We start from the raw sequence: 13430 nt of genomic DNA on the forward strand, positions 1-13430 counted from the left end.
ATGGGATCATAAGATTCGAAATTTGATTCCTAATATAAACGACATAGCCAATCAAATAGATAAATACACTAATTTAATGACGGGCGTCATAAATTAATACTCCATCTGTCCATAAAAGTTGAAACACTTCGACTTTGCATTCGTTTTGAAAAAATCGTTGAAAATAGTTAAAGTGGTTGTATAATAATGTAAAGCAAAAAGGGATATTGATCTCCAAAACCATGAACATTGGTCAAATTTTTGTATTTTCCACGAACATTAAAATTGGTTTAAAATATCATAAACTTTACATTTTGTTGTTATTTTTCATGGCATGTCAATCACCATATCCAACCAACTTCCGTACACTTTTTATCCTACTTGGGACTACTAATCAACGTAATTTTCTACTTAGAGTTTTATCCTACTTGCCACGAACTTAAAAAATAATCTAAAATATCATAAATATTTCACGGTTGACCACGTATAATAAGACTTTTGCCAAAGATATCTTATTTGGGTTGTCATGGAAAATGACAAACAATATATAAAGTTTGTGATATTTTAGACTAATTTTAAAGTTAGTGGAAAATACCAAAATTTGACCAAAGTTTTTGGTTTTAGGGACCAATATCCCAAGCAAAACTAATGTAGGTAAGACTTTTCTATAAATTATTATCGTTTTTACTTTACAATATGTCCACTTTTACTATTTAGTAGAATCTCCTCCGTGCTATGCATGGCTCAACTAATTTTCTATTTGCACTTATTCAAAATTGTGAATTCATATTTAAGACGTGAGAAACAAAATCGTTACATCAAGTTCTAAACCCAAAAATAAATACAATAACAATTCATTATACCAATAAAAACTATATAATCAAATAATGCGTGAGTGGCTAAGATCTACTCTACTTCAGCAACATATAACAAAAAAATGTATCAAATGCTTTCTCTGCATATCAAACAAAATCGATATAAAGATTTAGGTCTTATATATCTCCCTAATGGATGCATACAAATCACTATACGTCATAACATTACATTATCCTCTACTCCTTTTCTCGGAGCATACTTAAAATGCATATTCACTTAGAGTAAGATCTGAAGCATATGTAATATTGCATCTTCAATTTAATTACCAAAATATATATTAGATTACATATATTGATATTAAAAACTCAATTGATTGTAGGAAAAATTATTGTATTTAATTGGGTTTCTATTTTTGTTTACAGTAAAAACAGTTACGAGAATATTAGTATACTTAATAAGGTCTTTCACTTTTTGCATACAGAATTAATTTCACATAATTTCAAAATTATGTACTCCATGACTCTTAACATTCTCATGAATTATAGTACACTTCTTATACTAATACATATTTACATTTTCATATTCCTTCTGCATAGGAAAGAGAAGACATAAAATGCCAACTTTTGAAAAAAAGGCAAAATACTTATAAATTTTGAAGACAACCCCATTTATAGCAGACCAAACAATCAAGTGAAGAACAAATGAATACTTGCCAATTGAGACTATTTGTCAATTTGGAGCTAGTTTATCATCATGAGATCAAAATTTCAGCAATCATATAAAGAGTATTCCGACCCATTTTATGTTTATACAAAACATAAAAACATGAAAACTCTCCTACAAATGCCTTCAAAATTGTGCTTCAAATTTTGTCTTCTTTTTTAGCTATTCATTATCCAAGTCTAGCCCACCTCGTCGCCAGTTTCCATGGCGGAGGATTTCTTCATGTAGCCGACCTTGAACTTGTACTCATCGTGTTTCATTGTACTCGTCTGGTTTTCCTTTTCCTGCCTTTTCTTATCTGCTTTTCTCATCTTTGTATTTAGCATCCCTTCCTCGGCATAGAGCTTTTCATTCTCCTCTATAGATACATTAGTAGCGTCTTCTCTTGATTCCATGGGCTGATCACCACCATCATTGCCTCAATTATCCTGGGTATCATCATCGATTATGGTAAGCAAATCGAATGTTATTTACAGAAATGAAAAATCATAACGAACTTGAGAGAAAACCAACCTCAGGAATCATCATATCGAAATTCAGAGGGCATGTTGGAGCAACTTCAACAGAAATGAACTCATTCACGGATTTCAAACTGTGATTGACATTACAAAACTAATTAAAACAGTCATAAATTTAAAAGCATTAATTACACTCTCAATCTACTATATAAATTTTGGATTTGAAAGATCACATAGAAAATTGTAAGATTGGCCAATCTTAAGAATATTTTTCTTATATATTTATTTAATTATATATACTGTATATTATTTGATCATATTTTGAATATGTATTTTAAATTTGTGAATAATTTATTGTATATGTCTAGACATGTTTATGGTTTTGCAACAAACACCAAGAAGTTAATGGTTTCCGACCATCATAGACTTAATTCAACTAAGGCCACATCTCAAACTTGTATGAATAGGTTGGGATCAGCATGGTATCAAACTTAATATCCAATATACTATTCTGTATAGTTTATTAAAGTTGTGTACCTATTAAAGTACATATATTATTCGTACTCTTCCTATTTTCTAAATAATATTATTACAATGGCTAATAATAGGAATATATTTGCAGCATTAAGATTAAAGTCCAGTATGCCACCTACCTGTCTGGTTTTACGTAGCTGTCCTGCAATCTGGATGTTGCAGACTCTGAGAGGCGAGGCCGGTATTCATTCCGACTATAGTTTATATACCTGCATAAGAAACTTAGAAACTTCAGATGATGAATATTACAAAAGAAACCGTCAAGCTAGATATAAAGGAACTCGATTAATTTGTAATCTCTTAAACAGAAGAACCGTGAAGAAATTCGACATGAATCCCAGATTGATATGTATGAATTGGTTACATTCATTACACTGAGTCATTAGAATATTCATAATCAACTGAAGAAAGTGGCATGTTTCTCCAAAAGTTGGTCATGTCGTTGAGGCACATACAATTGAACTCATTTGATTTAAAATCATTCGAGCTTAACATTTGCTAACCTCCCACTCACTCCACTTTATTAAAACCTCTCACTCACTCTTTTAATCAAATATTTAAATGGTCTTTCATATTTATATTTAAATAATAATATCTATTTTAAAAGAGCATTTTCTTAAATACCTCCAAAATTCCCCTTATTTTCTTAAATACCCCCAAAACTCCCCTTTTATATATTGTATAGATTTAGATTTTTTCAAAGCGAGTGCAAAAGCGAAGTTATTCTTGTTTTTACTTTACTATTTGGCCTTCGAAAATTTTCTATTTGTTTTGTTGTTGTTTTTTCGTTGTTTTAGATTTTTCAATTTCATTGTACTACCAATTTTTAATAAGTCACCAAGAAGATATATTTGTAGAATTTGAAGTTACACAAAGGTAGATTGTACTTGAATGGAAGAAACTTTTCCACTTTTACTGTGTGAGAAGAAATGTGGAACTACAACTACTTAAATTTATTACACACCTAAAAAACTAATCAGTTGGCAATTGTTTCTTGTAAATTAAAATTTTTAGATTGTCTGACATGGTTTGAAATTGCGTAGTTGATTAAATCTCCTTAAAACCTGATATAATATAGAATGATAATGATGAAATCATGTTGCAAGTATTTAGAATACTAGTACATATTGCAGTCACATATCCCCTAACATCTAGCTTCTTTTTCCTAACGATTGTTCCACATGTTCATTGCCAAATTGTCACGAGTTTGAGTCCATTCTTGGGTTGGCTCCACACAATCCACATATTCTACCCCAATGAATGCCTCATCCTGTGTTACAGTGGGTTTTGCTCCGTCTAGCTCGATCTCCACTGGGTCGATGGATATTTCATGGGGCACAGAGTTATGGAGTAGAAAGCATGTCATGATAATGTGGATTTGCGTGCAAACAGGGTAGTACACAACACTTCTCAATATGGCCCACCATATTTTTAGAACAACGAACGGCCGCTCAATCACGTTTTGGAGAGTGTCCGTCCCTGGTGCCCATTCCTTAAGATGGTACCTTATACTTTTGAATGGTGTTAGGAACCCATTGCTATTAGCATATGCATTGTCGCTGTCAACATACTTTACAGAAATTGAAACATACTCCATCCGTCCGCCATTAGGAGCCCCATTCCTTGGCGGCACGGGTTTTAAGAAATGTTAAGAAAAGTTGGTGGAAAAGGGTTAGTAGAATATAGGTCTCACTTGCATATATTCGTTTTAAATGAAATAAGAGTGAAATGAGTCAGTGGAATGTGGGACCTTATTACCATTTATGGTAAAAGTGAACCGAAACTCCTATTCGCGGACGGACTAAAAGGAAAAAAGGGACTCCTATTCGCGGACGGAGGGAGTATTTCCCAACACACTTAAATAACAGGTCATATGTACAATATTAATAGACATCTATTAAAATAAAGACAAGACCAAACCTTGTGGCACCTTCGGGTCGTTCGGACGAGAAACGACATCCCTGAGGATACGTGAATCCCCTGTAGAACCTTCCCATCCTGGTAATACATAAACAAATTGCAAGTTGCAGTCGCAAGCATCCAATCTGTTGGTTGCAATATCCCTTCCGCGAGCGATATCGCCGCTTGTTTGTAGCATTAACTAGCACGTTGAAGTGGGTTCCATCTAGAGCACCAACGCACCCCTAAAGTGAAATTCACTCATTATGTATAAACTTCATTTAAATAAAGCCTCAAATCAGTCATGGAAACAAGTTCATACCTTAAACCATTTCCAATGGTGGTCAGTACAATCGTTGGGGACTGGGTTTGGCTTACTTAGAAGTATATCATGGAGGCTTAGAATGGCACCTGCTCTTCCACACCCTTGACTTTACCCATTGTCAACCCACCACGTTCAGTCATAATACGACACAACTTTCCAAATGTGTTTCGGTCCATCCATAGGTTCGAATTGCAGTATGCGTCAGTTAAATGTACGAGGCGGTCTAAGTGTTTTATTTGATCCGGTATCCTATTCAAAACACTGTACCTCCTAGCCTGATCTAGTATCTGTCGTTTCTTCCTCACAGTGCGTGCCTTCCTATTTTTCATGATTAAAAGTGTGGTCTCCACGCGGTACATGTCTGTTAGGTCTTCAAGCATCATACACTGTCGAGCTGTGTTAGGAATAGAGGGGTTCATCCTGCTTATTGTGTACTATATGTGGAAACCACCTTAACATTTGCACATTATTAAGTGATTCATTGGGTGCAACTCACGGTATATCATTCACCAACAAAGCACACATAATGCAACACATATATTAATTGGAGCAAGTAAGTAATGATGATTAGCAAGTTCGACGATGCAAACTAGCATCAACGAAAATTATAGAATGTAAGTAATGTATGATCACTACAAAATAAACTGGTTTATACACACTTTCCAGAGTTGAGACGCTTACTGATAAAATTTCTTCGAAGTTTAGACGTGACAGTGTAGCACCCAAGAAGTTTGCCTTGCAATTAGCCTACCAAAATACCCATTCAATTAAATCAACACAACAACAAAAACATATGGGTAAATTTAGATCTTGACAACAAATCGTTTTCGTAGACCCAATAAAATTATCAAATATTAAACACATCTCAATCATGTCTTGCAAATTGTAAGACGTCAATGGTCGGAGATGTTACAATGAGATCTACCCACCTCTAGGTTATGGATACTAGACGCGAAGCCCGCACGCCTTCTCCAAATCGACCACAGATGAGACCCACTGAGAATTTGCGTATCTGCAACAAAAGGACAACGTTACTCCTCCATATTAATTTTCAGTCGACGGAGGGAAAAAACACTGTCTACCACTGTGGAGCTGCTGTAACTTTTAGATGAAGGCGGTGGATGAGTTTTGATAATTTGAGCCCTAGAAAACACAGTAGCAAATGAAAAAGAGGGGGAAATCGAAAAAATCTGGGGCAAAAATGTAATCATTACTCCATTTCTGGGTTGGTGGGCCCAAAGAGATTTCAAAAATCACCTTATCGGCAAGATTATTTTTTCTCTATTTCGAAGCGGCACAGTGAGGGCCCAATCCATATCTGGGGCCCTGCACAAGTGAGTGAGTGAAACTGAACATTGGATTAACCTCATAAATGACACCATTTCTGGCATTTCCTATAAATAGAACAGGCCCTAAAATGAATAAATCATTGTATTCACAAAATCAAACTAAAGAAAGCCAAATCTTCAAGGATAGCCCAAAGTTTTATTGCTATAACTGTTTACCGTTTTAAGGAGCCCAATTCAGAATCCGATCCATTTCCTAAACGGGTCAATGAAGCTCCTCGAATTCGACTCTCCCAATTTGCATTTTGTAGAAGAAGAACTACCAGAAGAAGCGGGTTCCGATGTCGTCGCAACCGCAAATTCCTGGTCCGTCATTACTTCTTTCACGAATTTATGTTTTTCCATTCTTTCAATTCGTGACATATCTCGAAAACTCGTATTCAGCACTTTTTTGTTGACAATGAAAGGAAATGAAATGAAAGTTGTTTTAGTTGGCTCCATTTGTGTTAATTTATTGAGAAATGAAGGGCAATTACCTCATTTTACTGGAGGCGTATATCGATACTATAGCATGCAAAATAAGGGTTTTTTTTATTACTGCAAATTTTGTTGGAAATTTGATACACAACAGAGGAGCACTCAACAAGGATGATTTATGGATGATAAGTATTTATAGGCTTCTCACAAAAGGATTACAAAATACACCCAAAGTGCTTCAGCACTACAAAATCTCTCTTCACTCTTTCTAACTTGAGCTACGGCTCTTTCTTTCTTTCTATCTAAGAGCTTCAGCTCTTACAAACACTCACTCTTCTTTCTCTCTACTATGAGCTACAGCTCATTCTCTCTAAATCTCATTCACTACATTTTCTTTTCTTATGATACAATGAACTATAACTACACCTATTTATAGATTTTTGGAGATTGATAAACTAGCTACCTAGTATACACATCTCCACTACGTGTCATGATTAGCTTAATTAGAAAGGCCATCACATGTTAACCATAAATTCCACCGCCTATTACATATTGGATTTGTGGCTTCATTTTGACCATGAACAAATAATTATTCTTCCACTATATGACGTAGAGGACTTGTAAGCATCTTTTTAGCCATGAGAAATCACAAAATTTTCACCACTATTACGAGGTGGTGATGCAGCAGCTTCGTCATTTTTCTTAATCTTGAAGCAATTGAGTTTAATAAACTCAACAAATTTTAATTTTTCTGTGATGTTTTGTTAAATTATGGTTTGAGCTGACGATTTTTTGGAAATTCAGAAATGAGTACTGGAGTTGGATGGTATGTTCTTGATCAGGACCAGCAGCATATTGGTCCTTACACAATCTCTGAGCTGCAAGGTGATTTAATTGTCTATTTTATTATGATTGATGATTCTATGCTGAATTAATTATTAGGGTGCTGATTTATTGTAGGTTCTGTTTTATATTGATTGTTTTTTCACTGGATTTCGGCTTTGCTAGTAAGTTGTGGACTCGGTGCTGGGATGATCTGTTCTTGTGTGTGATGTTTGACTGGTCCTTCGTCATAGTTAAGACGTGTGCCTAAGATCGTTTAACTTGCGTTGACAGAGTATCACTCGAGTGCCTATTTGCATGAAAGTACACTTGTATGGGCTGAAGGGTGCAGTGATTGGCAGCCGCTATCATCGGTTCTTGGGTCATCAACCGGTTCTCAGCAGAAGGCTCCTAGTGCAGGTTTTGATACATTTGTGTTTACTTTTATATGTGATGAGCCTTATGATTAATAATTGAAATTTTGATTATTTTGCAGTCGCTGTTACGATTAATGAAGAAGATGAGTTTGAAAAGTGGCAGAGGGAGGTTAGAGAAGCAGAAGCAGCGGCAGAGGCAGAGGCCAACATAAATGATGATCCGGAGAGGCCTTCAACTCCGCCTGAGGGCGAGGATGAATTCACTGATGACGATGGAACTAGATATAAATGGGATCGGACTCTTAAGGCTTGGGTACCCCAGGTTGGTTTTGATATGCATAATTTGTTTGTTAATTCGATTTGTTTATTAGTTATTTATTCCTTTCAATTCAACCTGAGAGGGTCCTGAGAACATAATAGTAAACTTCTGAACCACTTTTTGTCTATCTTAATGCAGTAATTGGTTATGGCTTCTAATTTATAGATTGATTAATGTTTGGATGAGTTCGGCATTTTATTTAATTTTTGGTCTCAGTAACACAACAGGTTTCTTTGATTCACATACTTGCTTGTAGGTGCTGCACCTATCTTTGTTAAACTGCATCCAAAATTTGCTTGTGATAGGAGGAAACGGATCATACGAAAGAGGATTATGGTCTGGAGGATATGGTTTTTGTGCAAGAAGAGGAAGTATTTCCAATAGTGGATGCTAGTGATCTGGCAGTGGAAAAGAAGGATAATGATGCTGTTGTTGTAGCTGTTGAAGAGAAACAAAATGGCAAGCGAAAGCAGCCTGAGGAAAATGCTGATAAGAAAGCTACTGAAAAGAAGGTTGTTTTTTCAAATTGTGTGATTGTGTCTTTTGTATTTGGAAGAAAGCTCTCTTGCCTAGAATTATATGCCAAGAGTGCTAAGTTATGCGTATTTCTCCAGATTGTGCCATGCACTTCTATTTCATAATCACCAGGTTTATTTACTCAATTACTCTTCATTCCTTGTAGGAACCCAACAAACCACCTGATTCTTGGTTTGATTTGAAAGTTAATACACATGTATATGTAACCGGCTTGCCAGAAGATGTCACTATTGAAGAGGTTAGTGTTGACTGAGTTTGCTGCCAGCAGAAAGTCTGCAGTTACATTTTCCCAACTCATCATCATTGAGAATGAGACTGACACGACATCTGAAACAGATGGTTGAAGTGTTCTCGAAGTGTGGGATCATAAAAGAGGTAATTGACATCTTGGTTATATATTACTTCATGCTAGAAGAAATAATTTATTCTGGATAGCTTACTGCAATTTTAGCTATCTACTTCACTGAATAAGATGCCATCCATTTCTTTTAAGGATTTGGGCTTTTCGTCATCCCTATTGTTTAAATTTGTACTGTACTATTCCAAAATGTAAAGATATTTACTGTTGCCTGATAAATGGACAGTCCTTAGCAATTTACATGGTTTAGGGGTCATCATTACATAATTTGGACCATGTTGTAACTTGGAGTTCCATTTGTGTGAATGTAGAAGTCGATAATTTTGAAATATTACATGAATTTTTTTTACTGTGACATTAGAGATTGGTCCATCTAGTCGGACCTTCTGTCATGCTTATTGGATATCTAATTTCTTCACTCTCTTGAATTATGGGGTGGGCGGGGGTTAAATTCTGTTACTTAATGGCTTTCATTGCTGAAACACTTTAGGATCCTGAAACAAAGAGGCCCCGAATAAAGATCTATGTTAACAAAGAAACTGGAAAGAAAAAGGGAGATGCTCTGGTAACGTATCTGAAGGTAATGAATAATTTTTCTTGTGATCTGTTTGCTGTCTTATGTTGGTAGTGATATATTTTTTTGTTTTGTCTAGGAACCTTCTGTAGACCTAGCTATCAAAATTTTGGACGGAGCTCCTCTAAGGCCTGGCGGGAAGACTCCCATGTCAGTATCACTAGCTAAGTTTGAGCAAAAAGGTATGGGTCATGGACATAGCTGTTCATTGTGCTCTTTGGTACTTACAATTATCAAATGTTCAAGAGCATTATAGGAATTGCTAGTGTTGAATCTCAGCTTTTGTTAACTTGGGTGGAAGATTGTTTGTTATCATTATTGTTGTTTTCATTGTGTTTGTTTTTGGTTTACACATATCTTGTCAAGGGCGAATATTGTCATGTTAAATGTTGTGTACACATTGAATCTAATATCTACACTTATCCTCTCAGGTGATAAATTTATATCCAAGCAAGTAGACAATAAGAAGAAGAGAAAGCTTCAGAAGGTTGAGCAGAAGATGTTGGGCTGGGGTAAGATCTGTGGCAAGTAAAATTTTAATTTTGTGGTTCGAACTTCTCTTTCTTAATTTTAGTAAAGCATATCTAACAATTTCCTTTCTGATGATATGTTCGTATATATTTTCATCATATTAATATCCTTCATATGGAGGAGGGTTGTATGTTGACATTCATTACTTCACTGTAAGAGAGAATGGATAATTGATTAGGTCTTCTTGATTCCATCTTTCTTCCATGCTCATTGTCGATCAATATATGCATTCTAATGTTCTCGGTCACTTGACATGGATTCAGTTAGATATTAATTATTTCATTTTCATGAACAATCAGGTGGCCGTGATGATTCAAAGGTGTCTATGCCAGCAACTGTCCTTCTCCGTTACATGTTCACTTCCTTATAGGCTGATGAGACTTTACGCACTGAACTGGAGGAGGATGTCCGTGATGAGTGTGGAAAGCTCGGTCCATTGGATGCTGTCAAGGTAATTCTAGTTTATCGTAAGCAAGCCCTGCTTATTCAGAATACTTGTACTTTTAGCTTATGATTTATCTCTAATTACTTATACTTTGACATGGATTTTCAGATCTGTGAGAATCACCCTCAGGGTGTTATCTTGGTGAAGTATAAGGATAGTAAGGATGCTCTAAAATGCATAGAGTTGATGAACGGGCGATGGTAATATTCACATTCATTTTACTATTTTATAACTGACACATTATCCATTTCCATTTCGTCTCTAGTTTCTCAGTTTCTGTAGTATGAGCAGTGCTATTTCAGCCTAAAATCATTCAGTTTAACCCGTTGAAACTCTATATTAAATCAGATGATAGACGCAGCCCCCCGAAAGCAAAAACCCCTTTTCCCGGGGCCACGCAACTGAAGTATCGAACTCTAAAAAAAATTTGGGAATGCTGTGGAGAAGCAACAAGACTTTTTCGCCATCGAAAAAAGTTTTTGGATTTATAGAGAATTTTTCCCCAAAAATTATGGGCGCTAGGGCTCATCCCCCAAATGTTGACCATGATGTAAGTGAACTTGGTCATATCCTTATGCACTTTTAATGTTTGGGCAGATGATCATAATTACATGGGGGCACTGCCGGCTTTGCCCCTTTGGGCAAAAACAGATTTTGCATGTTTTAAATGCAAAATTAGTTAGAGGATATTTTTTTCCCATTCAAAACCCTTTTTTCCCAAACCCCATAAATGCCCATAATCTAATTCATAGAATTCATCTCAGAGCCTCCAATCTTTCTTCGCTCTAAAATTCTTTCATTCCATATTCCACAAATAATCCATCCATTTTCCCAAATGGAGCGGTTTTTATAAAAATTTTTTTTCTGCCTCGTATTTTTATTGTTTTTACTACTTTTTCATGAGGGTTAAACACCCTTTTTGTTTTTTTTTTGGGGTGAACATTAATGAACATGTATTGTTTTTTTAAATTTGCCCCTTTTTCCTAGCTTTTGGAATGTTTTTTATTCTTGTGCTTTTATTGTTCTTTTGCCCGGGTCAACTTTAAAACCCACGCTGTTTAAATGGATTAATGGGAGAGATAGCTAGTTTTACGGGGTAAAAGGAACGAGTACAACACATAGGCTTTATTCCATTTGAAAAGGGGACTCGGAGGATTTTTGGGAATCAAGAGTTAGAATCTAATCTTTTGGGAAGAAGATTTTGATAGTTAGAGTCTAATCTAATTGGATAGGTGCACTGGAGAGAGCTTATCTAAGAACGTGGGGTTTTTTCCCAATAATCCCACATAAAGGTAAAACTTCCGGAGATTAATCATCATTAGGTCGAAAATATTGGATCCTAAAAACTCAAACATTCTTTAGTATGCTTTGTATTACTCCCTCCGTCCAAAAAAAAATAGATCACTTTGTGTGTGACACAAGTTTTAATGTAGAATTGGTAAAGTAAAAGAAAGGGAAAAAGAAAAGAAAAAAAGGAGAAAAAGTAAGAGAAAAAGGAGTGTTAGTGGAATGATGTGTAGGGTTATTATTTGTTGAAAATTTTTCCATAAAATAAAAGTCTCTTTTTTTGTGGCCCAAAAATGGAAATTGTGCTCTTTTTTTTGTGGACGGGGGGAGTATTTTATTTTTATGTTTTCTATTATTTGTTTATTTTTTTCCCGGGCCTAGCGTTATAAATCAAACCCAAAAAAAACCGGTTTCTAAATAGTATTCCCCTCCGCCCCCACAAAAGATGTCACATTTGTGGGACGGAAATTAGATTTTAGGGGGGGTTTTGGGTTTTGGTTTTAAAAATGGATGGAAAAATATAATTTTTATATTAAATTGGGAAAATTTTTTTCCAAAAGGGAAATGTGACATTTTTTGGGGACGGAGGGAGTAAGACACTTATATATGATACCCCTCCCCCCCACCAAGATGACACATTGCTTACCCCAAGATTTTGGGAAGTTATTGGTCAAAGTGTTTAATTAGAGAGAGAGAAGGTGGGGTAAGTATTAAATTAGAGAGATTAAAAAAGATGGATATTTTAATGGGGAGGAAAAAAGGGGTTGAGTGTATTAATTGGAGAGAAAAGTTCCCAAAAAAAGGAAATTTTCATTTTTATTGGGACAAACTAAAAATAAAAAACGTTATTTTAAGGGGGGGATTTAAGGTTTTTTTAGTTGCAATCTTATTTCCCTCGGTTATATCCCGACCGCCCTTTAGCTATATTAGATCTACCATGTATGCTTGCAGGTTTTTTTTAGTGCTAATAAATAGTGATCACACATGTGGTATTTTGGGCAATCGTATTCCAAAACATTGTTACCCTTTTGGTTGTTGTCAAATCAGATTCTATGCGTCAAAAAATGTGTACCAAGACCATCGGGCTTTCTAGGGTGTACTTCGGGGCCATCCCACAATAGCCGCCCTTTTTCCCTTCCCCGCTGTGATGGCTCCATACTATTGACTTCTTTAAATTTTTGGTATTCATCATCGAAACAAACCCTCAACGGGTAAGGAGATCCTTATTTGGCCCAAAGTTCTTTGGGGCCTCGTGATTCAAAACCCTTTTTTTAAACATAATCTTGAGTTATTGTTGCTCATTTGGATCTGGATTGTGGACCATCAAGAGAAAAAAGCAAAATTAAAGAGATCAAGGATCGTTTGAAGTAAAAATTTAAAAAGATTGATGTAAATTTGGTTTTCTTTTTACAAAGACATGTCAAAATCTTTTTTGACAATAAAAAACCCCAATTGTTATCGAAAATTTGACACAACATAATATAACCGCATCAAGTAAACAAAAAATTTTTTGAAGAAAAATAAAATTGGGAAATTTTTGGGAATTTTCTTTATTCGTTCCAAAATCGATTTTTTTGATATTTTGATCTTTGGAAAAATGGGGTCAAAAGAACTTTTTTGAGGAATTTGGGAGGTTAAGTTTAGTTAACCCCATAACTTTGTTTGAAGGACAAAAAAAAATAA

At 35.3% G+C, this 13430-nt stretch overlaps 2 protein-coding genes across 2 annotated transcripts; one reads left to right on the forward strand and one right to left on the reverse strand.

Annotated features, from left to right (window-relative positions):
- Positions 1–3578: 3578 nt before the first annotated feature.
- On the reverse strand, positions 3579–5422 carry LOC125216663. Its single transcript, XM_048118421.1, has 4 exons — positions 5416–5422; positions 4732–4840; positions 4431–4654; positions 3579–4021 (listed from the first exon to the last, which is right to left on the reverse strand). Exons 3-4 carry the CDS (start codon positions 4505–4507, stop codon positions 3676–3678), a joined length of 423 nt encoding a protein of 140 aa, XP_047974378.1. The 5' UTR covers positions 4508–4654; positions 4732–4840; positions 5416–5422; the 3' UTR covers positions 3579–3675.
- A 588-nt stretch (positions 5423–6010) lies between these two features.
- LOC125210274 (splicing factor U2AF-associated protein 2) lies at positions 6011–10664 on the forward strand. Its single transcript, XM_048109834.1, is given in 12 exon segments — positions 6011–6386; positions 7302–7382; positions 7614–7739; positions 7816–8018; positions 8321–8527; positions 8698–8790; positions 8889–8927; positions 9401–9490; positions 9564–9666; positions 9916–9996; positions 10315–10466; positions 10569–10664. Coding segments are annotated over 12 exon segments (1296 nt in total). The 5' UTR covers positions 6011–6361.
- The last annotated feature ends 2766 nt before the right edge of the window (positions 10665–13430 follow it).

Source organism: Salvia hispanica, chromosome 3 (genome assembly GCF_023119035.1).
Source record: "Salvia hispanica cultivar TCC Black 2014 chromosome 3, UniMelb_Shisp_WGS_1.0, whole genome shotgun sequence".
Lineage (NCBI taxonomy): Eukaryota > Viridiplantae > Streptophyta > Magnoliopsida > Lamiales > Lamiaceae > Salvia > Salvia hispanica.

What these genes read in the sequence shown, in the direction of transcription:
- LOC125216663 (XM_048118421.1), bottom strand. Translation starts at nt 4,507, where the DNA reads ATGGGAAGGTTCTACAGGGGATTCACGTATCCTCAGGGATGTCGTTTC. An exon ending in CGACCCGAAGGTGCCACAAG is followed by an intron (nt 4,022 to 4,430) that starts GTTTGGTCTTGT and finishes ACCATTCAAAAG; the next exon opens with TATAAGGTACCATCTTAAGG.